We start from the raw sequence: 16,993 nt of genomic DNA on the forward strand, positions 1-16,993 counted from the left end.
ATGCTATACCTTTGGTATCATCATGTTGGCTCTGCCAAATTCACCCTAGGGCAAACGGGCAGGCTCTACACAAGAGTTTTCCAGGGGATGCAGAAGGAAAGACTGACCTTTCTTTAACTGTGTGTCTGTGCTAATCTGCAAGCTAGGAGGGTACTGTGTGTCCCTTCTGGTAGCAGACAGCCCCCAGGCATGTCCCCACAACACTTTGTGAAGGGGAAAAGGCTTTCACCCCCAACTCACAGTCCAAGTCCTAGGCCGGTTGTCTCCCTTTCTGTTGAGGTGAGAGTCCAGTGCAGCTGGTCTCACATACACTGACAGATGCAGCAATGCAGAGGAGGATGGAAAAGGTGTCTCATTTCTACCCTGCACCTGTGCTCAGAAGCCAAAACAGGCAACAGCTGTTCAGACTTCACCGCAAGGATGCTAAGGCAGGGCTGCAAGTGTTGACCATGGTCTGAGCTAAGAAGCCTACATCAAAAGCCCAGTAAAACTCTACTACTGAGGCACATTTACCAGGTGACTCCAGCTACTACTCTCTCTCCGGAGTGAATAAGAAGGAACTTGTAGGAGCTTCTTCAGTATATATTTAAAGAAAGCTATTCCAAGACCAGGGCAACTAGCAAAGCCTGGTTTCAACATGCATCCTTTGTCCAAAGCATACTTGCATGGACTGGTCAGACAGCTGCTTTTATGTGGACTGGACACTAGCTAAGTCCTGACTGCCCAGTCTTCAGTGGGGGCATGCCCTGAGATCCTTGTCCATGACACATTGCTGGTGTTTAGCAGAGAGATACAGGAACTCAGGTTATCCTAAGACATCTGCTTTGCTCCAGGTTTGGTTGAAACAGGTCAGCAGTATGGATAAGGTTACACACATTTTGTTTTCTTATGTCCCCTTTCTCCCCCACCAGTAAAATTCTTTCTCTGAGTAGGATGTTAAGATGAAAGCATACTGGAAGTCAGCTATTGTGAGCTTATGTGCAGGTGAACTATCGCTCCCAGTCAGACAACTGTCTTGATTTTGTGGGTTTTTTTTTCCCTAGGGTTTTCATAAAATGGCTTCATTTTGGCTTGCTAAGGGATGCTGCATGTGTTATAAGGGCAGATGGGATTTACAGCACTCTCTCCTGGGCCTGCCCACCCTGCAGAAACTGCCCCAGAACAGGAAAATTCCTCCCAGTGGTCTCCAGTAACTCTTATTTTGTTTTGCCCCTGTACCTCCCTCACCACAGCTCTGCCCTCCCTGAAGTGCTCCTCCTATCCCATCTGGGAATCATCTCAGCCCTCTACTGAAAGCCTCGGGAGGGAGTCCCAGTGCCCTCACAGGACTTCCTCAGACTCCCCTCTGTGTATCCAGACCTGAAGAGCATGGGGCTCCTAACCACCCCACAGGGACCTGCTTCTCGGAGGCCAAATAGGCGAGTGAGAGGAGCATGGTTCTCCACATATTAATCTTTAACATGCTTCACACGTGAGGCTGTGCTTTGTAAACCAAAACTGTGTCCCATGCTGCTGTTCACCAAAGGATTTATCACATGCAGGCATATCGGTGCAAGTGCCTACACGAAGTGCTGTGGTCTCCTCGGCAGTATGCACATGTTTACCTCCCATGGCGTATCTCCACAGGCTAGCCCAGTAAGTCTATGGGAAAGGAGGGAAGCCTAGGATTTCTGTGCTACGGCATACTGCCTAGCAGTATTAAACAGGCAATGCTGGATTCTTTCTGTCAACACCCACAGCAGAAAGGAGGTGTTCACATCCCCACAAACATGTCACTGGCAGAGCTGCAGACAGCAAAAAAACAGTCATAACTGCATCTCCAGCTGTGGCAGTCCTCTCTAATGGGCCTCTGTCTTTTCTCAGCAGCTGTCTCCTGTGTCCCAGTTGTGAAAGGGGAGGACCAAGGACCTTCCTCCATTGACAAGGCACCTCCAGCATGGCTTTTGTGGAGGAACTAGGCTTTCAGTGCCACTGCCAAAAGTCCTGAGCAGTGACGTGCAGAGGGAGTTCATGTGCAGCCAAAATGCAAAAGGCTGTTCACCCACTCCTAAGCTGCTGTTCTGGGCTGTTGACTCCAGCCAGGAGAGCTGCACCAGTCATGTTAGTCTCTTTTTAAGCATTTCTTCAAAACAAAAAGCCACCCACAATACATGCAAATGTTGCCCCAAAACTTCCCTTCTGTCCTCATGCCTTGCGTTTCTCATCAGTCAAGCACCTCTGGTAGTCTACAGCCGACTGTAGGAAGTACTACATGTAGGGACCGAGGAAGAATTGGGGCCAGTGGATCTGTTTGTCACTTTCCCTTTTAAAGCCACTTTTAGAGAATAAGATCTTGATTTCCATGGCCCTAGGTATGATTCAACGGCATGTTTTCTTTAATTTGATCTTTTGCCCAGCCACCCAAAGGATCTACAAACTAATTCTGCTCAGCAATTGCTGTACACAAATAGTGACAAACTAACTTGTGCTAAACTGGCAAGCCTAAACAACTGCAGACACTACACCACTCTCCAGTGCCATGTCTGGGACCACAGACTCAGCTCTTTCAGGAGACCACCCCATACAAATAGCTTTTGTGGCTCAGCAAAGGCCTGGGACCAGGTAGGGCTATTTTTACCCACTGGGAAGTCCTACAACCTCCAAAGACAGTGCTCTTCGAGCAGCTTTCATTTTTTGTATCAGGAGAAGTTCAGCTGAAGGCTTCCTATCTCACCAGATATAACCAACTCTCAGGGTAACAGTTGCAGTGGGTTTTGAGTGTTTTGAATCTCCTGTCTTCCTCCTGGTGACTAATACACCAACCATGCAGTACTGGGTGTACATTTGCTGTGTGAGCTGCACTATGTCATGTTCTGCATCACCAGTGGTCTTTGCAGTAGACATCACCAAATATAACACACTGCAGTGGTAAAATCAGAGGCGTAAAAAAGGCATAGGTGATGAAAGTTTTACCATGTATTAGTCTTGAGACTAAGCATTATGCTGAAGCCCATCTCTAGTGGCTAGCACCCTCATTCTTAAGTTGACAACGTCAAGCAAAAAGGGTGTGCTTTGAGCTATGGATCGAACTTGAGTTACACCTTAAGCTAGTATCACACCGAAAATCTGTCTTCAACACCCTGCCAGTGGGAGGACAATGGTGTTACACTGAGTGGGGGAGACAGCTGCTGAAGGAACAGGGCTACTTCTCATAGCAACCCAAGCTTTTTATCAAATGTTGGGAGATAACAGGTCCTTTGGGATGAACCTGTGTCCCCCATCAGGCAAAACGCAGGAATTAATGTTCACAGGCCTACTTCTCAGTCTGAAGCCAGAAAAACAACTTCAGAAAGTAAGTCACCTCTGTGTATGTGTCCTACCATATGTACCCGGCATTGGCCCACAGAGATCACAGCAAGGCCACAACTTTCACTTCAGGCCTGATAGGCAAGCTGAACATTTTGGGGAATCATCTGAATCATAACAGAAGCAATGGCAAAATAAGACCCTTTGTCATCGAATCTGGGAATCCTCAAGCTACGGAGGCAGTGAAGCTGGCATGGCTAAGGGCAGATGGCATTAAACCTCTCCTTCCAGTGACGCTTAGTTCTTGTATCTAACATATAAATACACAGCTACATAAAATAAAACCAAAATTAACAGTTTTCAGCTGCAATGTTTATCTCTTAAAAAAAACAGTGACACAGTTGTTTTATTTCCTGTTGGCTATTTTTTTTTATTTTTGTTATGAAATCAATGACAAAGCTCTTTGACATCAGGAAATAGCCTGTGAAACAGTCAGTAAAAAATGGCAGCGTCAACTTTAAACATAACAAAACCACAGAATCCTTGAAAAATGTTGGCTAGAAGAGACCTCTGGAGCTCATCCGATACAACCTCCAGCCCACAACAGGGCCAGCTAAATGAGGTTGCTCCAAGGTGGGAAGAACTCCAAGGGTGGAGGTCTGGAGCCCATCCCAGACAGTAAACACCCAGAGAAGAAAAGGCTCCTCTGACCTCCTGGCAATGTCCCATACTGCAAATTGTGCCTGTCGCCTGTGGGGCTGTCCCTGTGCCCTTCTGAGAAGAGCATACCTCCATCACCTCCATGCCCTCCCTCCTGGGAGCTGACTATGGTGAAAAGGGCTCCCTGACAGTTTCTCATCCCCAGGCCAAAACAAAGCAGTAATCACTGTGAACTTACATGATTAAAGACTATTCATGGCTAACACAAAGGTCTGGAGAGGGTCAGATGAACAAGGACACGCTGAGGATCTCTACTAACCTTATCGCTTAATCAGTAATTTATAGTAATTTATATGATAATCTAATCACTAACTAAGCAATTAGACAATTGTATCTGGTGTGAGCACACCAGGGTTAGTCAACGAGAGAAACTCCTCTCCTGGAAGACCTTGCAAACTGAAGGAGCTTACTGCCTGAAGGAGCACAGGACTCATGGGATGCACAAGGAAGAGCACTTGGGGATTCTGTAAAACTAACGGGATGTTTTTAAGGGGATTAATGGGACACATAAGACATTATATGATGCTTAGGGAAAGGACCAAAGGAGGGGAAAAAGAAGGATCAAGATGGCTTGCGGAGGAATAAACATGGGAAGCAGAGGAAAAAGTGGATAAAAAGGACCGGTTGAGTATAAACAGGTTGCTAGTCAGTGTATTTCTCTGATGGAGCCCTTCACTGCATCACCGCTGTGTGCCCCATCCTCTCATTAAATCCTACTTCTTTCTTCTTTGTGAGTGCAGTCTCTACTCCTAGTAGCTATGTATGAACACCAGTGAACTTCAAACTGGACTCACCAGTAAGATAAGAGGTCTGGATACCAGCAAGAAAAGCATGGCTGCAAACCTCTGGGGTTCCCCTGTCTGGGTGCCAGCAGCAGGGGAGGCCACTGGGATTTGTGCCTGGTGTTGGATAAACTGTCTATGCAAACACATGTATGTGTGTGCGTGTGTGTGTTCCTTGAATACTGATCAGCTGGGGAACAGAATCAGGCTGTCAGTGCTGCTCACGGTCCCCCTTGCTGCCCACTGGGGCTCCAGAGCTGTTCCCCAGCCCATGGGCCCCATCCTGCACCACTACCAGGCTCCTCCCAGCCAGGGGCAGGACTCGGCATTTGCCCAGGCTGCACTCCATTTCTCCAGCCTGCCAAGGTCCCTCCAAAGGGTGGCCCTCCCCTCCAGCATAAACACCGCTCCCCCAATTTGGTACCATCTCCAGACTTGTCCTGGTCTTGCCATCCCCTCATCCAGCTTAAGAAAGATCTTAAATTGCCTTGCCCTAGCATTGCCCCCCAGGGACACCACTGCTCACCAGCCAACCGTGGGACCTCAGACCACTGAAGACAACCCTCAGAGCCCAGTGACCGAGTCCACCTTCAAGCCCACTGATCCATAGCTCACCACTTGGGCACCAAGTACATCATGCTGAAGGCCTTGCTAAAGTCAAGCTGTCCAACATGTAGTGCTCTTCCCTTCTCCACAGAGTCTGTCATCTCTTCAGAAAAGGCAATCAGGCACCAATGGACCAGGCCCAAGTTGTCCTGGTAAATCCCTCTTGGTCATTTCCTCCCCCATCCAGTTCTTGGGAAATAGTCTCCGACTCCATCGTCTGCCTGGGGACTGAGGAGAGGCTGATGGCCAGTCATTTCCCAGACCCTCCTTACACTTCTGGAAGATGGTGCAATGCTAGCCTCATGAACATCCCCCAGTGACAGCCTTTCACAGTTAGAGAGGGCAGCCTACAACGAGATCAGCCAGCTCCCCCTCCTGCCCCACTGATCAGTGGGACCATGGTTTCCTTCCCCTCCCTGTGCTGCTGAAGCACTCAGGGAAGATTTGGTTTTTCAGAGGAAGCCCTTCATGGCAACTTGCATCTGTGGCCCCTCCTCCTGTGACTGTGCAGTTGTGGAGATAAATCTTGTTTAATTTGCAAATGCTTTTTGTGAGGAATTCCAAAAATTGCCCTGACCTTTACAGACAGCACCACACATGAGCATTGGTTTAGCACGCATTCATCGCCTGCTGCAAAGGCTGGGGTGCACAGTGTGGATGTTCTGCTGCCTTACGTAGAGCCAAGGAAAACTTGGGGTTTTTTTCTACACAGCAGAAATAGAGATACATAGTATCTGAAATATGAATAGGTTTCGTTTTTTTTTAACCTGAATTAATTTACAAGAGCCTCTTCTTAGCTCAAGCTTCATCACACTCTGGATCTTTACGACCATACTGGACATATGTTACAAGCTTTGAGAGGCAGTGAGCCACACTAGTGATCTAGTGAAATCTAGTAGAGGAAGCTACAGACCACTGTGACTGGCTGAACCTAGCTTTGACCAGAAGCAAAGATGTTGAGTGGAAAAATTTACCGTGTGTCGCAACTTTATCCAAACAGAGAAGTACACAACATCCCTCCTCAGAATACATTTAAGGAGGAGTCTGTACCTGCACACAGGGTACTCCTGAGGAACCATGCCGGAGCAGGGACCATGGAGGACCTGGGCAGAAGAAACCAGTATGCTCAGAACGGCTGAAACCATCCCATGTACCATTCCTGCTTCCCACGTCGCTTATCTCCTTGTCTGAAGGTTTGGGACGTGCTGAACCTGACAAGGGGAGTTAGGATGAGGAGGGAAGGGGAGCAGCTAACTAGTGAGATGAGAATTTGCATGCAGGCATTTACTTTTCCTGTGCATTCAAATCAATTGCCAAAACTTCATGTTGATTTAAAATAAAATGATTTTTACATAATTCCCCAGTTCAAGTCTCTTTGCCTGCAGCAAGAACCAACTCATTTCTTCACTGCCTCAGCTTTGCATTGCCATAGCCCAAAAGCTGATGAAGTTAAAATAGTATTTCATTTGCTTATACCCAAAGAGAAAGGGTGAAAAAGAATAAAAATGGCAATTCTGAAGTTGAATGCACCATGTTTTCTTGAGGTATCACCCAAACTCATGTGTAAAGTCGAGACAGAGATGCAGTCTAAGTTCCTCCTTCTTCCTTCCTTTCCTGGTCTTGAAGACCTAAGTAACAGAGTTTTTCCAAGCCATTTATTTTCTCCTGGATTCAATCTGAACATCTTTCAACTTCAGAGGAGAAAGGGGACACTATAATTATTTAACTAAGTAATCTGAAGACATGCCACCTTAATACACACACAATAGTTTAGATTCCACTATTTGATAAAATGTCCAAGAGATAAACTAGAAGCAAAAAATATCAGAAGGAAGGAATAAAAGATCTTGTGAATGTCACCCCACATTGTTTTAGGATTCTGTACCCCAGAAGCAACTTCCCCTCCACCCCTTCCATCTCTTTATTAGCACCCTTTCTCTCCGAGTCAAATCTCTTATAAACATATTCTGTATGAACGGTAGGGATCATTGCTTAGGAATTAACCAAGTAAGCAAACAGAGATGATGTCGATCCCCATATGGTTGCTAGGCAACAGGTAACCAGAAAAATACTGAGAATGATGAAAATGGTAAATGCGTACAACATTCACAAGTACAAACTGTTTTAAATATTCCATAATTTGCAGTGAAAAACAATTTATTAAAAGTATTTAATTTTCAAACTTCCAGCAGGTCACAGTGAATGACATTAAGATCCAGTAGTCTCTTCTCCAGATAAACAGCAACATGTGGCCAGGGTACTGAAAATTTTGTTGTTTCACAGTTGAAAAAAAATTCATTATTAGTGATCAAGATGGCCTATTATTAATGTATAAAAACTAAAGGTCTACTTTTTGAGATTCACTCTATCTGAAACATGAGATGAAAAGTGTACCAGTGATCCTAACAAATGTAGTCAGCTACATAGGGCTTAAAAGCTTTTTTATTTTCAGATTTATAAAAAAAAAGTTAAAGTTCCCTGTATGCTGCTCTTCTGCTACACCTCTAATACATTTAGATTAAATCCTACTGGCTGCTAACATGGACAAAAATATGAGGCAAAAAAACCCACATAAAGAATACTGATACTCAGGATAGTCATCAATGTGTATCTTCTTGACAGAAACAAGGAAAACAACATTGTTAGGAATTAGTTATAGCACATTCAAGTGAGGTGCCTAGACAGGTCACTAGGGGGAAGGTGATACAAAGACACCTTTTATTCTGCTGGTAACTTAGCCCATTAAACTATTTTCCTGCTCATGGCTCATAACTCTCTACCCTAGTGTGGAAAACATGATCATATGTTCAGCGCAGCTGCCACCAATCTGATTTAACATTTATACATTAATGAAAAGAAACACAACATTTTAGCAGTGAATGGACTCCATAGAAGATTCATTACTTTGTTAGCCCATTAGCATTTCTTATCCAGTGCCTGAAGTGCAGATCGAAGTCCATTACAGATTATGATTGCACTCATCTTAAAAAGAAAATATTGCCTTTAAATAGAAATGCTGCCTATGCAAAACAAACAAAAAAATCTCTTACCTGGGATATTTGTACAGTAATTCAATAATTTAATAATAATTTCAGTGCACACAATAGAAACAAAAAAAACAAAAAATCCCCCCAAGGCTAATGAATATAAGATCTTGTGAACAGCACCAAGAAATCCTGCATATTTTTAGGATTCTGTAGTCTAAGAAGGTAAAAAAAAATTCTATGTGCAAACGATTTTTTCAGTGCCCGTGAGGCACTGCTCTGTATTTATATTAAGATGTACATTTTTAAATTCAAATAATGTAATATTGCCATTCTGTTATTTGGAAAGTGCTATAATGGCAGCTATAGAACAAAAGTTATCCATGAAAAAACAGTTTATTTCAATTCAACATTTTTAAAGCAAACTCAGTTTTAAAACAGGACAGGCCCTTCAGATCCTGATCTTGACTAAACTAAACAAGGTTTCTCTTCAAATTCTGCACAATTTAAAGCCATTATTTTCCTTCTTCCTTTCCAGTGACACACTGGACATTGCAATGTAGAACTGCATACCGCACACTTATTTTCAATCTTGCACTTTGTGAGAGTGGTTCTGATCCATGGCTGTGAAGAACAGGCAGATAGTGGCTGTGATGAACACATGCACTCCCTCATAAAGTAGTTTTGGCGAGAAGACACTCCATATGAACAGGTGGTAACGCAGACCTGTTACCAAAACAATGTAGATGGCAACTGGAATTGAACGCATTAGAGCGTAGCAGAAACAGCCGTGACCCACTGCCGCTGAATCCCTGGTAACAAAAACAGAGGAGTTCATTCTCAGGCAAACTTAGTAAAGACATCCGAGTTCATCCACTCTTCAGCATTATTCCACAACACAAAGAATACTCACAGATGTGATTGTGTTAGAAAACTGATTATTGATGCAATGATGTAACTAATAAAGCTTGTCCTTATCACCTCTATATATCCTATAATGTGTAAGTATGTTAAGTGTAAGCATAGCAACTGTCACCGCAATAAAGGCACCCAGTAGTTCACCTCAAACTTAGAAGGTTCTGTGCTTTAATATACTTTGTTCTAATTGTTAAAGTCTCCGTTAAGCAGTTTCAAGATAGCTTCATCTCCTGTTGGCCTTCCAGTGCCTTTCCACAGAATCTGGATGGTAAGAGGCAGAAGAAGAAAGACTTCAGTACTCTTCACAAAGCTGCCTAACCTGTGCAATGGATAATCAGATGGAGTCTGCTCCCCTTGTAAAGGGCATAAAACTTGCTAGAGTACACTGCTGCCCGTAGCCAGTAACATTGTACAGAGCAACATAAAAATTGTGCTATTAGAAAACTTTGCAAAGCTAGCTAACATAACATTCTCCAAAGAATACCATATTCTTAGGCTTATATGAACAATCCATTGCATTCCTGTCACAGCAGCTTAGCTCAGCTGTGCCCACTGTATTGCAAGAAATGTCTGCCCCATATGTAACCTACACGGTCCAAATCTGCCACACTGAGGTATTCTGTTGGGTGATAGGAGTCAGATGAAAATGGAAGTGAAAGGGTTTTCTGCACTTCGATTATTCTCCCTTCCCTGAGGTGCCAACTCACAGTAATGGTGCTGGGTTGGCACATGTCCACCTTCCCCAAACCACATCTGCAAAAACTAATTCACACCAAATTCAGATGCTTACCTGTTCAGACAAAAGGAAGGAGTAAAGCTATTTCACTGGATTAATAAGCAGAACATTTTCCTCTCCCCATCAAAATATTTTACATCATCAGTTCCCAAAAGAACACATCGGCAAAAAGCAGACATGATTTACACTGAAATCCTGATCTGAGAATCTATTCTGCTCCTCCCGGTTTTTAATTCTGATCTTGTTCCAAGTAATAAAAATTTAAGATGTCTAGCACTTCTGTGAGATGTAAATTAGTCACTTATGACTAAGTAAGCTGCAGAATGCAGTATTTTACATAAGCCATTAAACTTACTATTCTTTAAATCAAAATAATTAGGATACAGTCCTGTTTTGCAGTGAAGTCAAGAGCAAAATTCCCAAGGCTTTCAGTGGAAGGAAGAACAACTCATGAAAGCAGAGTTGAAAAATCAGCTAAGAACAGCAGGTGTGAATGACTGCAAAACATACATTCAGTTCACAGAAAACTATTTCCCTCGCTGCTTAGCCAAGGAAACTGTGACTTGGGCGTGAACTAGGCTGCTCCCTGCTTTTGTGTAACTATCTTAGTCTTCAGTGAGCTTGTGTAAATAACCAGCTTTATGTTTAATAACTGATTTTGTTGACAAGGATTAAACAAACTGCAGTTCACTCAGTCTTAGCTGTTTTCATGCCAATATAAGTAAAAACAGTATTTGTAGTAGTTAGATGATACAACTGAATAAACTGAGGAAATGTTTTTTGAGTCAGATAGGCAAACAGGTAATTTTTAAACCATTTTCTAGAGTAAAAAAATGCACTTGATAGACCAGCTAGATGAAGGCTATCAGTGGTTGTAGCTATCACATTTATAAAACTCAATGATGGGATTTTCAAGGGAATCTTAAAAGAGAGAAGTGAGAGTGTCTATGAACTTATACATCCAGGTCTTTCAAGAGCCCTGCATTTTAAGTTTAAATTTCAGTTCACATCTTTTTCCCTAGTTTGTGCTCACCTAATACCACATTTAGTACCCTATTGTGAGAAAGCTCCTAAGCATAAATTAATGGTGTTAAAAATTTAAAAAATGGCTACTTTTTCAATTATGAAGAAACTGGCTGGAGGATTATTTTGAATCGAATCTGTGTGTGTTCACTTCTTTGGCTTAAAAATTAGGCAGACATAATATTTTAGATACTCACATTTTATACTGGAATGAGAGCACATAGAAATGTTTACTAGTAACATTTAAATTCTACATTTTCACATTATGATTACTAGCAAAGAATCACTAAGTCAATAAGTAAATGGTACAATTCTTTTTGTATTCTGATATAGCAAAAATAATGAACTGTTTTCTGCTTATATAATACTTTTACTTCCAAAAGGTCTCAGCACTCACTTCATCTCTCAACAAAACATAGACACCTACCTGCAGAGGGAAATCTTGGACAGTTTCACAGTATAACGTAGCGGTGCAATTTAGAGAAGGCAACAGAAGCACACTGCATCCACAAAGTTAAACTGTTAGTGGGGTTCAATAGCAGGATAATTCAGTTTCTTTTGGAGCTGGTATAAGAGTACACATGCATGTTGTTGCGGAAACAGCACTGGAATGACTGAGCACAAGCACTTAGACCTACTTGGCTATTCTGATGCTAAGGCAATGACTTAGTTCTTCGAGCACAGCACCATTCTTTCTTCTTGCTTCTGCCGGGCACCTAAATTGCTGAATAGCTAACAATAATGACTTTGTGCGCTCCTTCTGCTCATTCTACAGACACAGAGTGACCACAGGGTACAGGGCTTCACCAGGCCACAAGGAACGCAGTGGCCAGGGATCAGGCTGCTGTGACCCAGACAATCCAGGTAGTTCAGCTGGTTCCCGAGTTATTCCAAAAGAAGTCACCAGGAGAGCACAGAAAGCTGGCTGTGGCATGCCACTCATGTATCCTACCGTTTATGAGCTGGATCAGCCAGTAATGAATAACCTTGCAAGCTCCCAATGCTGTTTCAGTGAAAACAACAGAAGATTACAGGACACATCTAAAGCATCAACCTGTAACTACTCCATACTGAACTGTCTCTGCAACAGTTAATGCCTTTTCTTATTTAAAGGAGAAGAGCATAGAGGGATGTAAACTGTACATGCTAACTCCACGTTCTGACAGAACCAGCCCAATATTAAGGCCTCTGCATAATGCAGGGGTAAGAAAATAAGTACCCAGCCTCTAATACTGAGCTCATTTTGCAAGTTAGCTTCTGGGGACTTAAATGAGAAATCCACGTGTCTTAAAGATGACAAAGCGTATCCAAACTTCATGTGAGACTGATGCTGAAGATTGCTAGATCCAGAAAAACCAATGCCTTCGGAGACTTTTGAAGCAAAGAACACTACAGATTCATGTCACTGAACACACTGTATTCAGACTGCAAACTTTAAGTATAGTCTAAAGCACATATTTGCTTTCAACAAAAATCCTCTCTTTCAATTGAATATTTAATACGCAGAAAATTATGGCCAAGAAATTGTGCTATTAATAGGTTTTTTGCTTCTTTGGATCTCCTAAATCCTAATTGCTGATGTTTTGTCAACAAATCTTCCACCTCCCAATCCATCTCTAAGGTGCTATTAAAATGGGTAATACACGGTTTGTAAAATGAAAAAATTATGATGCCAAAAACATGGAAGAAAAACAACTCTTTTCTTGGGAAAGCATGTCTTGCAGTTATATAGAATACTTGGCAGATGGTGGCACAAGTTTTGTAGTTTAAAAATCAAGCAAAGAACTTCCACAGACAGCCCTACAAATGCTTCCACAAGGAATTTTAAAATACACTACTTTACATTGTTCCAACCCTTGTTCTAACTCACAAATTAAACATTTTAGAAATATGCAAGCATACAAGTGACGAATACCCCAGGATTGTCATTTTTATGGGATTGGGGGAGGGGGGTCATGTCTGGAGGGTTTCAGTATGAAATGTGCTGAATCCTTTCAACGAACGTTATCCTCCAGCATTTCTGCCCTTCCAGCTCCTCTTTTCTAGCTGAGTATCACTGCTTAGATTACCTCTTATTGGGGATACTGAATTTGCATATTTGAAGGCAATTTTTACTGTATTAACATTTTTTACTGTATTAGTGGCACTTTTCTTTCTAGGCTTTCTGCAGTTTCAGTTTGCAAGATCTCCCTCTTTAGTGCTCTCTGAAAAATAGTTGGCACTTTGTTAATCTGTCCTGTATATATTAATACAGGGTTGCAGTCAGAAACAAACCCTGTAGCACTCCAAGTGTCTGTCTGCGACATCTTAGAGTATTTGCAATCTATAAAAAATTCCTCTGATCAAAGCAAGTATCAATTAGTTTAGCAGTAAGAACAAATTTGCTATGTCTCTCCCACATGCCCTACTCTCACCTAATATAATTCTTACAGTGCTATTTTAGATTATAGCACAATCCTGCATTATCATGCAAAAACACTTTACATTTTTAGCAGATACAAGGGAACTAAGAGTCTTCTGGAAATTTACATGATCAACTCCGATATAGACTATCAATCAGAACAGCATTAATTCTATAGTCACAATTTTTGACACCAAACCCTATCAATGGACAGATGTCAAAAAGGGCAGTTGCCAGCAAGCTAAAAGGGTTGTCAAGTATATTCTACAGCCATGGATATGAAGGAACTTGAGGATGACCATTGATTTTCCTGCACTTCCTCTTTCCCAGTAAGGAAGGTGAAGAAGCTACAACTACCTGAGCAACGCCAAGTGTCTGTGGCACTGTTACAAGTTACAGTGGACTGTAGTACGGGTGGACCATAGTATAGGGTTCAGCAGGTTCTCATAAAGACTTAGCTGTAAAAGGCTATTAAGACCTGAAACTTCAGGTATCTTCATTTCAGCATCAAGAGCAGGAAGAATAGGATCCTATCAATGTTTCTGCCTGTTTTCACTGCTGGCATAATCAGTTGTGCTGGGAGCTTCCTGTCAAAAAGAGAAGTAGTCTCAGTCACCCAGCAGCGGTAACTCTTCTCATTGGCATCCATTACTAGCTAACCTGCTGAGAACAGACCTCTATCTAAAACACAGGGCATATATTGATGAAGTTTCAGATTCCTTTTTCCCTTCTTCAGTCAGGCTTGGCCCCTGAAAATAGTTCCAGAGGAACTCCCTAAATTGGATACCTAACAAAAATTTGTATTAGATTGCAAGTAGGAATGCAATTATGCTGGCATTGGGCCACAAGGTCTGAACAGCCACTCTGAATGACTACCATCATCGTTTAACTGCTAGGGCAAGAAATCAACTACCTTTAGTAAAGGTTTCTAAAGACCTTGGCAACCTAACTGGAAAGATGTCCACTAGATCCAACTCATCCCCTGCACGTACTCGTTTCCCCAAATACCGATCCTGTGGCAATCAACTTACAAAGGACTAGAAACTCTCTGCTTTTCAGCTTCACTTGATCAGTCCTCACCTTCCCTTAGAGAAAAGAGAAAACACTTCACAAGCTCAAACATCTGTGTCTATTTCAGGATTGCAGGCAAAGAGATAGCTGAACTGCACTCTAGGCAACATGGCCATGTATTCTCTAGATTTCTTCACCACAAAGAAGCTACTCCTTTTCAGTAGGTACCTTTGACTCAGGAAACGAGCTTTCTCCATGTAAGCTATGATGGCTATTGATGAGTTCCAGCCATTCTCCAAAGACAGGATTTGCATACAATCCCGAGTGCTCTGCTTGATATGTTTTTCCTCAGTACTTCTGTGGCAGGCCATACTGGTATATATGCAGTAACTGTTCCTGCCTGTTATCACTGCCTCAAGCTTTCCCATAAGGCTCTGTTCAGGTTAATCCTTAGCACTGGATCCAAGAAAACCAAAAAAGTTAAATCAGTCTATTCCTGTTGACACTGGCCCAGACTTTAAAGCAACAAGATATAACCAAATCATTAAAATTCCTAACAAGCAAAACACGAATCATAATTACTTCAAAGCCGAGCATTAAACAATTTTCTGCAAGTATTCTTCCAAAACCCACTTAGCACTTCTGAAGACTTCAGGTAGAAAAAAGCCTGAAGCATTTTACATCAGCGTCATACATGCAGGGAATAACAAGGAAACTTATAGCTTGATTTTCTGTTACGATGCATCTACAGGTTTTCCTGCCCACCTTTGTAAACAAACAGCTCTTCTTCATCATCTTAGCTAAAGCTGTAAAGAAAAATTGCATCCGATGATTGTTCTGGACAGGCAGGCTCTGAAGAGACTTAAAATAGACTGTTACCATGTTATTTAATTAAATTCAAACTTACCAGTTTAGAATATACCACTCTAACTGGACACGTGAAAGTGTCACAAGGCATTTCTAAACAGGTGAGGCACAAATTATTTAAGTAATGGGTAGGAAATTTTTTAAGTATGGGTAGGAAACTGGCCAACAAGGCCACACTCAGAGGGTGGTGATCAATGGTTTTTACTCAAGCTGGTAGCCTGTCACAAGTAGGGTCCCCCAAGGATTGATACTGTGTCCCAAGCTGTTCAACATGTTCATAAATGATCTGGTTGATGGGATTGAAAGCACCCTCACCAAGTTTGCTGATGACTGGGTGGTAAGGTGGATACATCAGAAGGGAAAGCCATCTTACAGAGAGACCTGGACAGGCTGGAAGAGTGGGCTAGCAAGAACTGTATGAAGTTTAACAAAGACAAGTGCAAAGTCCTGCACCTGGGACAGAATAACCAAAGGGCCCAGTACAGGCTAGGATCTGTGTGGCTGGGGAACAGCCTTGCTGAAAGGGACCTGGGAGTGCTGGTGGACAACAAGCTGAACATGAGTCATCAGAGTGCCACTGCAGCAACAAAGGTAAATTGGGTCCTGGGTTGCATCCATAGGGGCATTACTAGCAGAGACAGAGATGTGATCATCCCACTCTACTCAGTGCTTGTCAAGCCACACCGTGAGTACTGTGTTCAGTTCTGGTCCCCACAAATCAAAAAAGATGCGGACAGGCTGGAGAGGGTCCAAAGGAGGGCCCGAGATGATCAAAGGGCTAGAAAGCCTGCCCTACAAGGTAAGACTGTAGGAGTTAGGTCTCTTCTCCCTGGAGAAGAGAAAGCTCAGAGAGACCTCATCACAGTATTCCCATACTTAAAGGGTGGCTACAAAGAGGACGGAGGTGGTCTCTTCACCAGGTACCATATGGAGAAGACAAGAGGCAATGGGTACAAGTTGCACTGAGAGAGGTTTCATCTCGGTATAAGACAGACATTTTTTACAGTGAGAACAATCAATCACTGGAACAATCTCCCCAGGGATGTGGTAGAGTCCCCATCACTGGAGTTTTTCAAGATGCAACTGGACAGGATGCTAGATGATCTCATGGAGGCTCCCTTTCCCATGAAAGGTTGGACAAGATGATCTTTCAAGGTCCCTTCCAACCTGGGCTGTTCTATGTTTCTGTGAAACAATGCTCGCTCTTCTGCACTGAGGGCAGAGTCAGTTCTTTCTTGTATTTTTCCATTACAGTAACTATTTTTAAACTTGTGACTAAACTAAAATAACAGCTCTCTCCTCAAATTACTCTTGCCACCCCAATAACATACACATTTGAGAAGAACTTACACACTTCAAGAAAAGGTGTGAGAAAAGAAGACAGAAAAATCCTGGATAAATGCAGAAGGACAGTATCCCATGTATGGTCCTAGCCACAGCTACCAGAACCAAGAAGTCAGCTTATGTTGGCCACAGAACAAAGAAGGACAGAAAACTAATGTGAAAAAGAAAAAAACCTGCAAGTAAGAACAGTAAGACAAGGCCAATAACAGCAAAAAGTACAGGTTACATCTAGAAACATTTCTACAATAAAGACGTATGTAAGCAGAAGTCTACAAATATGGTCCTCTCTTTCCAGAAGTGCCCCTCTGAATGGCCC

At 42.6% G+C, this 16,993-nt stretch overlaps 1 protein-coding gene across 1 annotated transcript in view; it reads right to left on the reverse strand.

Moving 5' to 3' along the window:
* Window positions 1-7,626: 7,626 nt before the first annotated feature.
* PIGG (phosphatidylinositol glycan anchor biosynthesis class G) overlaps window positions 7,627-16,993 on the reverse strand; it is a 97,554-nt gene continuing 88,187 nt past the window's right edge. The window contains 1 exon segment of the mRNA XM_009274638.2: window positions 7,627-9,189. Within this exon segment, the coding sequence (XP_009272913.2) occupies window positions 8,964-9,189 (226 nt within the window). The 3' untranslated portion in view covers window positions 7,627-8,963.

This window comes from Aptenodytes forsteri, unplaced genomic scaffold (assembly GCF_000699145.1).
Source record: "Aptenodytes forsteri isolate BGI_AS27 unplaced genomic scaffold, ASM69914v1 Scaffold224, whole genome shotgun sequence".
NCBI classification, from domain to species: Eukaryota; Metazoa; Chordata; class Aves; order Sphenisciformes; family Spheniscidae; genus Aptenodytes; species Aptenodytes forsteri.